The sequence below is a fragment of the Cebidichthys violaceus genome, unplaced genomic scaffold, assembly GCF_023349555.1.
Source record: "Cebidichthys violaceus isolate CVI_PGR_0920_01 unplaced genomic scaffold, fCebVio1.0.p SCAF_9, whole genome shotgun sequence".
Lineage (NCBI taxonomy): Eukaryota > Metazoa > Chordata > Actinopteri > Perciformes > Stichaeidae > Cebidichthys > Cebidichthys violaceus.
The window spans coordinates 11,696,593-11,713,717 of record NW_027176975.1 but is presented as its reverse complement, the minus strand read 5'-3'; the positions used below and the strand labels follow the sequence as shown (position 1 = coordinate 11,713,717).

The 17,125-nt window shown below is 43.3% G+C and overlaps 1 protein-coding gene across 2 annotated transcripts in view; it reads left to right on the top strand.

Moving 5' to 3' along the window:
• fbrsl1 (fibrosin-like 1) overlaps positions 1-16,536 on the top strand; it is a 261,462-nt gene extending 244,926 nt beyond the window's left edge. Inside the window, exons 9-20 of one of the 2 annotated variants that reach the window (XM_068703416.1) lie at positions 988-1,247; positions 2,802-3,052; positions 6,309-6,359; positions 6,560-6,655; positions 8,435-8,506; positions 8,757-8,786; positions 9,096-9,167; positions 9,930-10,062; positions 10,874-10,957; positions 12,172-12,255; positions 13,065-13,317; positions 14,061-16,536. In XM_068703416.1, the coding sequence (XP_068559517.1) occupies positions 988-1,247; positions 2,802-3,052; positions 6,309-6,359; positions 6,560-6,655; positions 8,435-8,506; positions 8,757-8,786; positions 9,096-9,167; positions 9,930-10,062; positions 10,874-10,957; positions 12,172-12,255; positions 13,065-13,317; positions 14,061-15,357 (2,683 nt within the window). In that variant the 3' untranslated portion in view covers positions 15,358-16,536. The remainder of the gene's footprint in view (positions 1-987; positions 1,248-2,801; positions 3,053-6,308; positions 6,360-6,559; positions 6,656-8,434; positions 8,507-8,756; positions 8,787-9,095; positions 9,168-9,929; positions 10,063-10,873; positions 10,958-12,171; positions 12,256-13,064; positions 13,318-14,060) is intronic. The other variant, XM_068703415.1, reaches the window with a different exon arrangement.
• Positions 16,537-17,125: the final 589 nt, after the last annotated feature.

Below are 17,125 nucleotides of genomic sequence, written 5' to 3'. Positions count from 1 at the left end.
TTACATTTAATCAGAAACATTAGGAATTAAAGATGGAACATAAAACACATAAAAGCAGGGGAATGCTAGCAGAGACTAAATTACACAACTGGTTTATTTATTAACCATTTTTTTTCATTTAGTTATTAAAGGTGTTTTGAAAAAAACGAGTAAATAGATTATTTGACAATTAACTAAAAAGAGCCTGAAAGACATTCAAATCGGGGGGTAAAAAGTATAAAATAAATACCCACAATTGTACATAACATGATATGACGTTGACATGGTAACGTGAGATGTTGCAGCAAAGTGCAACGTATTTACACTATTTCAAGCCTTTACAATTAGAATTGGGCCTATTAAATTCTGTATCCAGGAAGCTGTGTTCACTTTCACTATTTAACTTTTTTAACTAATCAAGGTGTTGGATCAAAGGCACTGCCGCTCTCCTCTAGTGTCTTCCTGTATCAATAAATAAACCAATAGTAGTATAATGTAGTCTGATGCGACAAGATAGTGTACAATTCTACACAATATTGACTGTTTTCATGTGTTATTTATTTTCCACCACTTGTAATAACCAGCCATCAGATTTAGTGTTTTTCATTGAGCAACACTCTGGAGCATACAGCACATTCAACTATTTCCTGTTTCACCTCATTTCAAAGTCTGCCCTTGCCTTTTTTATTTCAATGTCAAAAGTTTTATTGGAAAATTATACTTATGTTGTCAAAGCAAAGTGTCAAACACATTCTCAGTACAGCTGATCTAACAGCTGAGCTAGAAGCAAAGCAAGTGAACACAGATCTACAACAAATGTACACGAAGATATGACATATATATATACATGTTGCACAAGGCAGTAGCACTTTCCCTGAATGTGTCACACTGCTGCATTCTGACTGAACACTGTGTAAATAAATATATTGTATTCATTTGCATTAATAAATGATCATTCTTTAAATGGAGAATTGTATTTTATCCCTTTGTCTCCCATTACATCTTTAGCCACAGCAGCAGTCCATTGGGTCTTCCCAAACAGCACTTGCCCCCATCCCCTCACCACCACCTCAGCGGGCTCCCATCCTCCGCCCCCTCCTTGCCTCTGTCTATAGCTAATCTCTCTACCTCGCACTATTCCTCCCTACGGAGCCCGGCCCATCGCCATCCGGCCATGTTTGCAACCCCAGCCACACTGCCGCCACCACCGACCTTACCGACCAACAGTTTAGTGGTGCCTGGGCACCCCGCCGGCACCCCCTACCCAGGTAAAGCCGTGCATCTCACATGGTTGGTAGCTTCACTGCAGACACAAACTCCTAGGCTATATGTTGGCGTTAAGAGGCCATTCAATGTACTTTTTAGTTGAATTAGTTTACATATTTTTGACAAAATAACAAAGAGCTACAAACATTAGTGGTATTCATTGTACCAATTTCTGACATTCCTTTATCAGAAGTGTCCCTATTAACGATTTTTTTGTAAAGCTTAAGCTTTTTTATAACAAATTTTGCTTTATCTTTGAATGTTGGTGTAATAGTTTGCATATACACTCTGAACAAAGGCTGTGTAACAAATGGCCACATCACTATAGAATAGTGATGTGGCCATTTTATATTCCAGGGTGTGTTTTAAGTAACTAGACTTGACTGCAAAGCTCTACTGTACTTATGTTAGAATTACAGTTCTACGAAAAAAAGTCTTAACTTATGCAAAAAATGCTACAGTACCAAAGCATATTAACTTGAGAACTAGTCCTCAACCCGTATTATTGAGTTGATTACAAAATGAAACGAGTCAAGTGTTCATATATGATTGGCTGATCTGGTAAGTGCCCATGTATTACATTTCTTTACTCATTGATCCTTTGATTCTGTAAAACAGTTCATCCAAACATATATGTTTTGTATCTCTAATGATAAATGCGGTTATGTGTAGGTTTATTTCCTCCTTTACTGATTTGCAACCAAATCAGACTTGTACAACACAAATAAATCAAAGCAATAGTCTGCTGCCTCTTCCGTAAGTCACATGCTTTTATGTGCTGATTGGTGGAGAACATCATACTTTTATACTCTTTATAGTAGCTTTATAATTTTAGAAGTGAGTTAGAGGAATGAGGTCACTTGGATGCTACACTGGAAAATGTCAGCTAGCAACTGGGCAATCATCACAGCTGGAGACATCTTTAGAATACTGAAAGCAGCACATTAACAGTCATGTGTTGAAAAATGGTTCACTCAGTCAGTAATCTGATGCAACCTCAACAACCAGAATCATGTTTTCTCTTGCCTACAATATGTGATTCGTAACAAATTTGATAAAATGGTCAACTACTTCCCCAAAACAAGCCTTTTCATGCTGCAATAGAAGGAAACAAATGTATCCAGCGATGATGGGTATCTCCAAAATATGTAATAAATATGCCAGCTGTGCATTAACTTTCTGATAGAGGGCAAGAGTGTGTGTGTTTTCTGCTGGGATGACTCTTGGTTCTTTCTTGTCTTTAGATACCAGCCTGTTGATATCATTCAACCAACCAATCATGTATTGCCAGCCTCATTCGGGGATTCTGATTGGCACATTGTCACAGGCAACTCTCTTACCACCACCAATGAGTCCCCACGTAGAAAACCCTCACAGCATGAGCTGGAGAAACAGAGAATGCCAGGTGACTATTTTCTTTTCTCTTCTACTCTTGTTGTGAAGACTGACTGGGCGCCCGTGCCTTTTTTTCTTGTGTCCCCCCCCCCCTTCCTTCCCCCACCCCCACCCTGATTTTTTTTTTTTGGGGGGGTTTTCCTCGCTCTCCTTTCTTACAGAGCATGACCTCCTGAGGCAGGAGCTGAACAACCGCTTCCTGGTTCAGAGTTCAGAGCGGGGCCGGGGGCCGTCCGCCTCACCACTGGCCCCCGCTTCGCTCCTGAGGGCCGAGTTTCACCAACACCAGCACATGCACCAGCACCAACACACCCACCAGCACACCTTTACGCCCTTCCCCGCCAGTCTGCCCCCGGCCGCCATCCTCACCCCGCCCACTGCACCCCCCATGGTGCGTACCCAAGCCAGAAATGTGAGGATAAGTAAAAAATTAAAATTAAAAAAAGCTCCCGTAACTTCCCACCCACCTGTCACCCCTCCCAGTCTCCTCTTCAATCAATTCCTCCCTTTTTTTCACCAAATATGACCCGTAGCTGTAGAAATCCCTCCCTTCAAAAAATATTATACTGATTCAGTTGGAATTTTGCATTTTGATTTCTGCATACTGCTGACGTCTGAGGGCTGATGAGATGCTGGGAGCATCACTTCTTTTCTACTCTAATGAGGACAAATGCTTGGCAGATATAGCCCACTAGCTTATATTTAAAACTGTACATTCATAGAATGCATCACTTTGCATAGTGGCCATGTTCTGACTCCTGGCATGTCTGCCAAACCACTGTTACAAAATTGTATATAAATGAGTCACCCTCATTTAAACATTGACATATATTTTGCACTTCAGTGTTTGCCAAGGATCAAAAAAGGGTATTGCCTGAAGGCAGACTTTTCAAATGTTTGCATATGGATGTGTTTTAAATGGTTTTGAATGTTTTCATTTGCCTATACTCCCACAAGGAGCAACAAAGGCGCAGTCAGACAGATCTGCGTGTTTGTGTGAATGCATTCCTGCAGACTTGTATATTTGTGTGAAAGTTCCTTGCCACGTGTTGTGTGTGTGTGCACAACTTTGACAAATTCAAAGCCTTTGCAGTTGATCAAATGACCTCATTGTGGATGAAAGGAGGGTGTGACATCATTGCAAAACTATTTTGATAATGTTTGTAATTGCTTCCATGCTTTGACTGCCGTCAAGTCTAAGAGGAAGGGGGCGGCGGTCAAATACTGGCAGCTCTCAGATTAGTACAAGGGAAAAAAGGTTATGACTATTCATCCATCATTTTAAATGCACAGCAATCTCTGACAGTCGATTCAGACAGGGCCTCCATTTGTAGCTTTTTGGCATTAGTCTAATAGATCTAATCCATCATGTCATGACCTCTGATTAAGAGCCTGAGGTCCCATTAAGGCCCCACTGCAAGATTACCCCCATCCTGTTCATTAGAAATCAAAGCTCTGGTATTTATGGCACAGTCTCAGATAAGTATTGAGACCGTTTAGACCATTCTTCAGCCAACACACATGCATGTGCACGTTATCTGGTCTGCTGATCATTCCTTACTCGGCAGGAATTGTGTACAGTACACAGTCCTCTATTTGAAGATGAAAGAGGTGATTTTCCCCATCTCACTAATGCTGGTATTATGTAGCACATGATGGTCATACCCCCCCATCTCTGATTGTGTTGTTATGATGGGATTTGAGACTGCCATTAATGTTTTCTTCTGTTTTTTTCCTTTTAATTGAAACTGTGTTGTTATTTAACTCATGCCTTTTCCCCTCCATTCCTCTCCTCAGTAATAATGCAGTTTTTTTCTCTCTGCCATTTGCTTAGAGTGGCAGCAGTAATGATGATGTTGAGGTTGTTGTTTTTTACTGTATTGTCATGGAAAGGCAAACCAAGTGCTGCCCAGTTGTGCATATTCTCTCCTCTCTCTCTCTCTCTCTCTCTCTCTCTCTCTCTCTCTCTCTCTCTCTCTCTCTCTAACTCTCTCATTCTTTTTATTCTCTCCTGCTCTCTAGATGCTCCATGTCATTTCAGCTATGTAACAGTGCTTGGCTAATGGTTGTAATTAATGAAATTATGAAGCCTCTATTTTTGTTTATTGTTTAACACCCTCAAGCAGCTGGCTTGCCAAATGGCAGAGTGTCTTTCCTACCCTGTCTCCTTGCCCCTGCCATGTCTTTGGACAAGCAATATCCTTAATTGTTATAAGATGAAATATTAAACTTTAATTAGCCAAAGCTGTTTACTATAAAACTGTGACAGGCACCATAAATTACCAGGGCAAGAGTTTTTTTGTTTTTTTTTACTGGATCGTAAAGCGGCCAAAATCCCTCTGACAGTGTCAGACATTAAACAGGCCGCGCCTTCTGAAATGCAGAGGAGCTGTTTAATGAGCTCGGAAGCTGGCTCGGCGTTTCCTCTCAGTAGGCTGTCTGTCTTTGATTTGGGCCCATTATCGCCCACGAACAGGGCCGCCAACACCATTGCCGCCATTGCAGCCATTTTGTGTGCAGATGTGAATGGCCCTGCTTCACCAGAGGGCCTCTTTCTCCACTAGCCGCTTAGCCAACCCTACTCCCGCTCCCCTCTCAACTACCCGTGTCGCTGCACACACGCAGACAAAAACTCTGGTTCATACCCACTCATTTTCCTGTTTTATGTAAACCCAAAACATATGCGCCTGCCAAGAGTGCTTTATGAAAACACTCGCAAAAAGTACCTGCAAATGGTTTGTGTATTTGCGGAATAGGAATAAGTTACTGTCAGTTGTAATTAGCCCGTTTCAAAATAGAGAGCCAGTATTGGCTTGCGAACAGACATATAAAGTCCCCATTCATACATTGGGCAACATTCTCTGTTCTCTCCCTCCCTCCCTCCCTCCCTCCACTGCTTCTCAGCTTACTGACTAGATTCCCATGTGTTTAGGACATGATCAGAATCTTTTTTTCACACAACAACATAGTTTTTATGCGGCAAATTCCAATTGAGATTATTCTGTTGGGCATAAGCTCTGCCACTGAAGAGGCTTCCTCACATCAATTCAGCATGTCAAGGCTGTATCAGTTTCATGCTGATCTGTCCTAAATTATCTCCCATTGCAAATGCCATCTATTCGATTGAGTTTCAATCATAAAAGTCAAACAACACATATATTCTTTCCATGATTTTATGTACAGAGAATTGGTGTATGTCTCTACACACTCCCCTCCCATTTATACCATCGGCTGGTTGCAATAAAAACAGAAATTCATAGCAGTCAAAGGCAATTTGATTCACATTTTTACAAATGTTCCAGTAAATAGAAACTACTGGTCTGGTTTTAAAATGGTCTGATTCTCCAAGCTGGGCCTCCACGCCCAACCTCTGTACGCTCAATTCGAAAATCATGCAGGCTGCCTTCATCTTGGCAGTGTGCTAAAGTGGTCGTATTGTTAGTAATTTAACTGCCTATCTGACCATGCCGTTTAAGTAAACCCATGACCAGTGCAAGCCAGCTGCTTTACTCCAGGACTTATTATTCTGGATCAAAACCCTGCTTATTACCAGTTACAGATGTTGATCATGTGTTTTGTTTTTGTGACGTATAAATAATGAGACGTTATTATTTTGGTAAGATATATCATTGTGTGTCCTAATTCTTTTTCTCTTTTATTTCTTTCAGTTCGACAAATACGCCCCCAAACTGGACAATCCCTTTATCAGACATTCAAACGTGAGTTTCATATTGTCATTCTAAATTAAATTTGGCATTTGCATTTGGCAAATCAAATATTTGACATTTTTGAATGGAGCCGTAAGAGCATTGATTGTGGCTGTGGTCTTTTGTGAGCATATGCTTGAGTCAAGTGCGTATCTCTGTATGATTTTGTTTTGTGTCTTTTTGTATCTCCCACCCTCCTCTTTTCTTCCCAGTTCTTCCCCTCCTATCCCCCCACCATGCCAGGCATGCCCCCGCTGCTCCCACACTCAGGACCCTTCAGCTCGCTGCAAGGAGCCTTCCAGCCCAAGGTCAGCCCCACATCCCCACCCTCAACCCACGATCTACCAACATACAGAGAATTTAAGGAAGCATGGACTCAAAAGAAATCACACAAGCTTGTGCACAATTGAAATACTAATTTTAAATGATAAGCATGCAGTTTTGACATGCCTTTACTTTTTTTGTCTTCATAAAAAGTCACCTTTTGTCAGTGTAAAAAACTAATTTAATTCCCTATTGTATGTAAATAGTACTTTGCATGGGTCAAAAAGGCTGCAAACATTCAACATCACTAAAGCAACTGATTTAACAAGCAGAAACAAAGCGCTGTAGTTTTTGGTTGGGATGACAAAATTGCATATGTGAATACGTCATAGAAGAAATAACAAGTAAAGAAGTCCAGGCTGTCTGTCTTTAGTGAGAACAGCAGCAGAGATTTGTACACTGAAGACATGAAACAGGATTTTAATAATCCTCACGCCATTCTATTAAAATCCATTTATAATACTCAGACTTGACTGGACCTGAACCTGTACCTGGGTCAGAACTTTGCGAGCCATGGCAGGCCATGCCAAAGATGATAAATGGTGGGGATGCGAGGGATGGGAATAAGTGGGAGGGTGTGAGTCTGTCTGGCAGATGCCCAGCGGCTGTGACCCGGTGTAAGCCACCAATCAAAGCTGGCCTAAATCCACTGGCCATATTCCCAGGGGGCTCTTTTATGGCGGGCCCTTTTGTTGAAGGTCCCTCCAGATGGTTCAAGGAACAGTCAAAAGCCCCTGCTAAGTATTCTTGGAGAGGAGCTTGTGGGGGGGGTCTTGGGATGTGTGTTTGTTTGTGGGGTCTGGTGACCCAGGTCACCCTGCAGGATCTTCCTATCCCCGATGTAGGGATGGATTAATAAAGCTGATCTAGGCACTTAGAGGGGAGATCGGAGAGATCAGAGATGTGTTACTCTGACATGGCTCGCGTCTGCAGCTTCATCACAGTTTTATCTACTGACGTCAGCCATACAGTAGCAGTCATTGAGGATTAGTGATCGTGCTACTGAAGAAGGATATAAGGTTAGCATGATGCTATTATCACTAACTAGAGCCTCCAGTGCTTCTCGCGTTCCCATGCCCTGGACATCAACCTTGAACTGTATTATTGTATGTTTGGATTGTAAGAGAGGACATTGAGATAGTGGGAGTGATACCTATTATTGAAATAGTTACTGTTGTAATTATGCAAGATATCAAATTACAATTAAATAAAGGTATTTATTTTTACGCTGAAGATACTCATCCTCAAAATAATATGACCTCATATAATAATTTTGAGAATCATTACATTACATTACATTACTGTCATTTAGCAGACGCTTTTATCCAAAGCGACTTACAATAAGTGCATTCAACATTGGTAATCAAGAGAACTACTAGTCACCAGAAGTCATAAGTACATTTCCTTTTCCAAACAAGCATCTAAGAGCATGAAGCAGAGCATAACTCAGAGCCAAAGTACAGTGCAGAAACAAAGAAAAACAGTTAGTGCAAAAAAGTAATATGAATACAATAAGTGCAACAAGCTAGTATTAATACAATAAGAGCTAAGTGGAAGGCTCAGGGTAGCACTTCCTGAAGAGGTGGGTTTTCAGCCTGCGCCAAAAGATGGCCTCATTTTATGAGGCTAAAGTGTTGTGAATGCCACAGCGTACAGTAAATAAAACATTCAGTTTCCCTTTCTCTGATCTATAAATGTTTTAAATTTCGAAAGATTTGGTTGATCACCATGTATTGCTTTCCTTTTGTCTCTCTCACTGTCAGGCATCTAATTCCATCGACGTTGGGGGACGTCCTGGAGCAGTACCTCACACACTCCTACAGAAGGATCCACGGGTAAGCATCAGTCCGGTAGCATCCCGAACCGCTCGGCTCTTCCTCTGTCTTTTAGTGAAAGCCAGACGTGTCATACAAACACTATGTGTCTCAGAGAAATGTGAACATTACAAGGTGCTTGAAAGAGGGAATGGAAAGTCCCCGTGTGAATCGAGTGTCCGAACACTGCCATTTTTCAGCCAGAAGAACTGCACATTTTGGCTATTTATCTTTGTTGTTGACGATAATAATTGTCCGTTTGTCCATACAGATAACAGATCCATTCAGGACATCTGTTAGGGTAAGTGGTTGCCCTGTCCATGTTTTGTAAAATGTGTCATCTCTCTGGCCAGGCCACAAAGTCTAAAACTACAAATTCTTCATCAACTCCTGATCAAGAAAATTCAGGGTATTGGCTGCATTTAAGGATAGCTTTGAGGTCTCTATTGAGCTAAAGTCAGGGGTAGATTTTCTTAATCCGTTGCCTGGTTGAAAATTCTGAGGAGTTCCCACTTTGTAGTTTGGCCAGAAAATCTCAATGCCAGAATCCGTTTTTAGCTTCCTATAGCAAAGCCAGCAGGCTAACCTCAGTTTCTCTCAAAATTTTTAGAAACCTGGCAAGTGGTGTGCAGTGCATGTCCAGATCGCATGGCAGATCTACCACCACCAGCAGAAAATGAAGGTGCGTGAGATGGATAATGATGTCTTTCAGGAATCTTGCTGTCATGTAAAACCAGATACAGTATATTGGTAATGGAATACGTAGGGCTGATCATGTCACAGTTGGATCTTTACCTGTAAAATAATCTATAATCGTGTTACTGGATTCAGACCTTCTGGGTGGGAAAAGGCAGATTACAAAAAAATGGAACGTAATGCTGTAAAAGCTAATAACAATACAAAATTCAACTGAAATGGTGTCTCGTCTTGTTAAGTGTTCTCCAAGACTTCATCACATTCTTAGAAATACAGTTAAAAGGTTACACTTTCAAAGCAGACGTAAAGGCTCTGTGCATGGCTCACTCCACCTTAAGAGAAAGATCATGAACCGCCACATTTAAAACACTTAGTGACAGAATTAGTAGTTGTAATTGTTGTGTGTAAATACTCCTCTCACTGACAGAGGATGGTGTGGCCTTGCCATGGAGATCCTCTGCTAATGCCTCATGCCCAGTGGTGTCAGCCCTTCTCGGGCTTTGAACCCCCGTTACCAAGGATTTAGTGTCCCTAATCAGCTTACATATATTTGTTATAACACAGTTGGCCAGAATTGGAGACATGGAGCCATTGTTGATGTATCTGTCTTCCTCTGATCTCTCACCCAGTGTAGCCAAGGATAAATCCCTCTCACTCTGTAGTTGGAAATGTTTGGTACTGTAGTCCACCGACCTAATTATTTTTTTGTCTGTCTCCCTCTCCTTTTCTCTGTCTCTCTCGATTATAGCAGATGCAGCTGGATCCTCACAAACTAGACATGAATGGGAAGCTGGACCTGTTCAGTCGACCACAAGCTCCAGGAGTCTTCCCAGGGTTTCCGTACACTCATGACCTGGCACGACCCCTCTTCTCTTCCACAGGTCAGTAGGGTCTCCCAGCACCCAATGGGGGATGATCTCCATCTTACAAGACAAATTAATCGAAACACTGAAATTATTCGATTTTCAAAGCCTTCCAGTGCCATTTTTGTCTTTATGCAAATGTGCATTTATAGCCGCATGTCGAAATTGTTCCTTCACCACTGTAATGAAAAGGCATCGTTTATTTTTGTTCATCTCATGTAATGTTCACTTAATTATAGGGCCTTTGTTGCAAATGTTTTGCCAGTAAAGGGAGTCAGATATTCCTATGAATATGGATGACTCTCCGTTAGGTAATTGACTGATTTTCCCTGCGTTGGAGGGCAACAGAGAGGCGAACGGCCTTTGACTGGTAATTATGCAGTGGTGTGTCAGAGGCACTGCTGTAATTGGTTCTTTCATTAACAATTCATGGATTATGGGTGATGGTAACCATGTTTTGTGAAAGAGGCCAGCTTGTTGCACAGTCAGAAACTGACCTCAATAAGCAACTATAGACTCACACATTGACACAGAACAGCTGCAATAAAAGCAAAATGTCAATGGCTAATTTGCTCAATGGCATTACTCAGCCACCTCCAAATTCCTCTAGCTTACATGTATATTCAACAAGTTTGTGATGCTGTTGCAGAAAAAATATTTTTAATTCATTTACATTTTCAGTCCTGGCTAAATAAGGGTCAGAATTGTGATTGTTTTTTGATGGGTAATAATTTTGGTTATTCTCCGCGTGGTTAATTTGAATGTATAACTGTCTGGTTTGTCTGATTGGCTAATAATGACACTGTTAACATCCTCTCTGCTCTGATAGGCTCTGGTCACCCCGCTCCCTCTCCGTACGGCCACGTCCCCCACCCCAGCGGCTTCCTGCCTCCTAGCCATTTGGCAGGTAAGTGTAAGTAAAATCTTTTTATACACTTAGCTCCTCTTTCTCTCTGTCTCTCCCTCCCTCACTCTCTCTCTCTTTCCAACACATTACAAGCCACTAGGGTGTAATTTGAAGCAGAGATATTTGTTTTGATGTCAGGTTCATTTTAGGGTTAATATGGTGTCCAGTTGGCCGCTGTAGTCAGTCAGTTGCAGCAGTTCTTGAGCCAACTCGAGGTTCATGGTAATGGAGAGGGAAGCCATCATATAATCAGACAGTATGATTCATAACGGTCTTAAATAACTCTGTCTGGGTTGACTTAGCTAGCCTAGTATTCAGTCTCACTGGTACAAACTATACGCAGTGCAACAGCATATATGCTATTTTTCTATATGTTTGAAGTAATTCAAGTAAGGGAAGGTGGTTAATGATGTTGGATTAATTTGTGCATTTGATAATTTTTTATTCATTCATTTATTTTCCTCCATTCTATCTGAAACACTGTTTTGGTTCAGAGTGGCAAGTGGATTTCATGGAATAAGCCCTCGAGTCGATCCATTTTGTGCTTATGAATACGAGGTGCACTGAGGAGGAAGATTTAGCGAACAACATTTTCCTGACCAAGGAATTCATGTGTGAGGCCGAGGAGATTTCTTCATTGTTGTCTTTTCTAATATATTAACAAGCCCCAGAGCTGAAAATCCTTAAACCCTAATCTGTTGATAAGTCCTGCATTTCCTGATGGATTTTTGGTGAATTAAAATGACCTGCATATTATCAGTTGATGAATGTTGTTCACTGACTTCTCAGAGTAAATGTTTGTCTTATTCCAATAAATTTGGAGGCTCTAGTCTGCGTCAGTGGAGCCCATCACACACACACACACCAATTCTCCATTTAAATTATTGTGGTTTGTCTAGCCTAATTTTTACAGCTTCTAATTCCCCTGTCCTAGCATTATTTTCAGCTCAGCTCCAACAACTCAAAATGAATTTCCCCATCAAGCAATGTTCTTCCAATAGCCCTAGCAGGGTCAGGGACACTCCACTCCAGTTAGTGGCAGTGAATCCAGCATCCAGGCGACCTGGCTACTGCAGGATTACCAGGCAGAGAGCTAGGGTGGCAGCGCTAAAAAACCAGAGCTCGCTTGTAAGAGAAAAGCCGAGTGGAACGGGTTGGTGTTGGGGTGAGCACCGCCAGCCAACCCCCCCTTTTGCTAATCCCTGTTTGGCATTTTACAGATCCTTTCAGTCGCTCCAGTTCCTATGGCGGCCTCGGCAACCTTTCAAGCAGTGCCTTCGGAGGATTAGGCAACCCTTCGCTTGGTAAGCGCTGGCCCCCTCTCCTCCTCCTCCACCGCTCCTCCTTTCAATCTGGCCCCCGTGGCCAGTAACAGAACAGAGCAGGACAGCGTTAGACCACAGGAAGAGCCAGGAGGGGAGGAAAAAAAATCAAGACACTTAGCTCTAGTTTCTGTGTCAAAACAGCTCTAGCCCAGGGAGGCCCAACAAGGCAGCACAACACACCACAGCAAACCTCCTCCCTGCCTCCACTTCATCCACCAACCATGTCCCCAACAGTCTGGCTTTAATCTGGCTGTGCTGCTGCCAACAGGCACTCTCAGGTCCGCTGTTTGGTGGCAATTCATCTATTAATTATTTGACAAGCCCCCTCTGCACCACCGTGGAGGGCTTTCTCTTTTCCCCCTGCATCATTCTCTTTATGCCTTTCTCTCTTTCTCTTTATCTCTCCTATTTTTGTGTGCCAAATTGGTCACCCTGTTGTGAAAATGGATGTGATTGGAATAGACATGCTGTGGAATGCTAAGGTCTCCCTTGGCTTTTCACAGCCCTCAGCTCCAGAGGGCAAGTGAGACTCCCCTGTTCATCCAGTGCAAAAAAGGAGGGGGTGAGAAGCCCTTTAGCCCAAAAGCAAATGAGTAGATTTTTTTTTCTTTGGTGGGGGGAGCCATTAACCTCTACCTCTTTCAAACAGCTTCAGTGAGAGAACCTCCAGAGACAAAGACAAAAGCAGCTTTTGTTGTCGAGTCTTTCTCATCTTATGTGTCCTCAAGAAGGTTTTGTGCCCAATTAACTTACAGTGGGTCCCACGTCTGTCTCCCCCTTCTCTCCAGGGTCCAACAGCATGTTTGGCACCAAGGAGGGGCCAGGAGGACTGCCCACGTTTGGCAGCCCCCACCACGACACCTGGAACAGACTTCGACGCACCCCGCCATCTTTCCCCACTCCTCCGCAGTGGCCCAAAACCGCAGACACTGAGCGAAGCAGCTCAGCCAACAGCCATGAGCGAGAACGAGAACGAGAAAGGGAGAGAGAAAAGGAGAAAAGAGACTCGTCCATCGGGAAGGACGAGAAGGATAAAGACAGGTGAGTTTGAGGCAGATGCTAATTTTGCTTTTTTGTGTACTAATCGGAGGATATTAGATATAACTCCGTGAAAAATTATATTTCTGCCATAATGTGATTACTTCCCATTTTAACTGTCATCACAATTCAACATTTGACCTTGGACCTCACTTCACTGTAAGGACAGAAATGAGTGAGTGAATGTTTTTATACACAAAAAACTAACCTCATAAGCACTCAAATACATGATCACAACTCTAAAGACTTGGCCTCAAACATGATCCATTTTCCAGCTAGTATTAGCATATATATGAGGTGATTAAATTATGTTTGGACAAAACGAAAAACACTCAAATCACCCAAATCAGCTCTGGAGATAGAAAGATGTACTGTCAAAGACAAAAGAAAAAGTGTGACAGTCCATTAGTTGTGACCGTGGAAACTGAAATAAATTGAATTTGTGGATCCAACAAGGCCACAGACACAACTCAAACAGGCAGCAAGCAGCTCTGAGAAAAGTTATCTGTCAAAAAATAATTGGAAGGATCTCTGGATGATATTCTAGCAAAACATAGGGTTTACTCAAATTTAAAGGCAATAGACATTATCAGAGGACACAAGCATGGTAACCTATTGACGGAAAAGAAATTGTGATTCACATATTGTAGAAATGTAATCAACGTAAATCATCCCTAAATACAACCCAGCTACATGACGCTTGTTTTAACTGGCACTAACTAAACAGTTTTATTATGTCATTGCAGGGATTCCGTGGATCGTAATCGTCACTCCAACCGTTCATCGCCGGCCTCTGCACCAGTCAGCTACCAGATCAGCAGCCTGATACGCTCAAACAGCCAGAACTCCTGTGATTCAGGTCGACATCACAGTGGCAGTGTAGATCGGGTCCGTGAGGCGGAGAAGGAGCTGCTGGAGCGCCACAGGGAGTCTTCTGCGCTCGGTGATGTGAAGGTGAAGGAGAGCCGCTCGCCTGGCAAGGAGATGCTAGAGAGGAGATCCTCAGAAGACTCCATCAAACCCGCTCAACGTTCTCCTTCCCCATACTCCAAGGCAGTGATCAATGAGCAGGGCATGAAAATGGCAGGTGGGCCCCCGCCTACACTCAAGGACAGCGAGAGGAAAGAGCCCCCACCGGCAGAGCTCCTCCACAAGGTGAAAAATGACATGAAGATTAAGGAGGAGAGGAAGGAGGAGCAGGAGGTCATGGTGGTGAGTTCGGAGCCTGCCCCCCAACCACCAGCCCAAGCTCTCCCTGCTCAAATCAGCCAACCTGTAAACCCGCATCACCACCACCCACCTTTGTCCCACCAGCATCTTCCCTCACCACGCGGCAGTGACATTCCAGCACCTGGCATGCATGGTGTCCCCATGGCGCACTCTCTGCCCCTTTCAATGAGTGCCATGCCCCAGATGGGAAGCCTCAATGTGCTAGACCGGGCACGCATGGCTCCCTTCATGGGAGTGAGCCCACTGGCAGGAAGAGAGCGCCTGCCCCACCCGGCCTTCCCTTGGGACCCACTTAGAGAGGCCTACCGCAGCCTGGACCTGCAGCGGCGCATGGACTTCCAGCTCAGGGCCGAGCAAGGACATCGCTTCCCCAGTGTGTATGAACAGGAGCGAGCCTACCGCGAAAGGGAGGCTCATGACTACTCACACCACGAACACCTGTTAGAGGTGCGCAGGGAACACGAGAGGATGAGGCAGCAGGCGGAGGAGCGGGAGCGCCTCCACCTGAGGGAGGAGCTGGACAGAGCACGCCTCCATCAGCTGCACCAGTCCCCCATGGAGGGCCATCTACCCCACATGGCCCCCTTTATGCCCCACCTAGGCGGCATGCCCTACCCGAGACTCAGCCCCTCCACAGGACACAACGGCCCTCTGAACAGAACACCCCCGACTGCTGCACTCAGTGCGCCCCCGCCCCTTGTACCAGCCGGCAGTGCCCGGCCAACCTCACCCAGGAGGACTACCCCCCTCACCACCCAGGACCCACGGGACTACTCCCCATCTCGCAACCCCAAAGAGGTAGAGGCTCGGTAGCTTCTTAGAAAAGTGCACAAAGTCTTACTAGACGCACTCCACACAAGCCCCACTCTCCTAATCTGAAATTTTTTGTGAACAAAATGCACTGCTCTTAACCAGATAGGAGCAAAACTTCCTAAGGGAAAGGGTATGATTGTACAAAGTAAAGGTGTGTAAGGCTGATTAAGCACATGCCATGACTTTATTTTTAGTGGACTGGAGGTTGAATAATGTCGGTCAAGAGAACATAAATATGTGTATGTTTATATCCGACTTAAATATTTGATAATTATTAATATATTAATCAAATACCTTTTTTTCAGCTCTGTGCAAAAGGAAAGGTCCTGAAATGAGTTTGTACATTTCTTATCCTTGTTCCATGTATAGATATAATTTCTATGAATTTTGTGCATTAGTCATGCCTTTTACAATATTTATCCCAGTTGATTGTGAGACATATCCATTATGACCCACTGTAAAGACTGGATTTGGTTTCAACCTTCAGTAATTTAACCTCATGGTACCAGGATATCCTCAATGATGACAATGTACAATGTTACATTACCGATTTGTTTTGTTCATTTGTTTTGCCTTTGAGATATGCAGATAAATATATATTATGAGGTCTTTGTTCAGTCTCTGTAAAGAAAACTCATGTAAATAACTTGTTGATATTCCTTTGCTGCGAAATTACAGTGTAAATTTATTAGTCTTTTTAACCATTTCTAGAAAAACAAAATTAAATGAAACTTGGGGAATCACTTTCCTGTTGAATATCATGGCAACAGACATGCCTGGCCAATGGATGAGAAGTATGATGAGAGGGTGTTGTAGGGTGGCCGAGAAGGATCATCTGCAATCTATGCAAAGCAGCACACAGCACCCTAATGAAGAAATCACCCGGAGGGAGCAGACAATACTGGTGATACGGAAAGATACTTGGATTAACACTTGTTTATAAATAATGATGGAATTATTAAAAGACTTCCAAGTCAAAAACTGGACCAGCCCCAGACAGAAAAGAAGGACACTTTTTAGTGGGCGGCAAAAGGACTTTCTCTGTCAACCTTGTGGTGTTGTGCAGTTGTTTTTCTTAGACTCTTGTATACAAAACAAGTAGAGTTTTAGGCGTGCAAAAAAATGAAAATGAACATTCTTGGTTTAAAATGTACGGAATAAAGTTTGGACCTAATGTCATACATTTGTTGCTTGTCTTTCATCATGGCACTCATCATCAGTGCTGACTACAAGTACTGAATCGGTCTGTAAGCCAAATTTACTGAGTTGAATGTTGATGTTAGGTTGATAGTTTTGCCAATAATGCTTGTGCCTCAGTTTTCAGCATTTAGAGTATTTGCTCATCTGATATGAAGCTATCAATTTGTAATCGTACGGGCAGCAGAGTAGCCTATGCCATGAGATCATTTGACCATAATCTGTCATACATGGGCTGCAGAGCTCTTCAGAGGGGATCGATGAGATTGGGCCAAGGCAATACAGGGATGGACTAATAGGACATTGATTTTGTATAAAAGCAGGTTTTGAGTGTTTGTGTTGCAGGTAACCGGTATTGACTGGCAGCCCAGCCGCATATTGACGCGCGGTCTGGACTCATTAAGAGGAGCAATGCCTGGGAGGCAGGCTATCGGATGGTGGAGGAGAGGCTCCTCTCTCTCTCCTCATACACCCCCCTCTCATGCACACCACTCATCTGCTTTTCTAATAAGGCCGGAAGGCGCTCTGGAGTGGGCCGCGTGGGGAGCCGTGAGGCGCCCCGTCCTGTTAT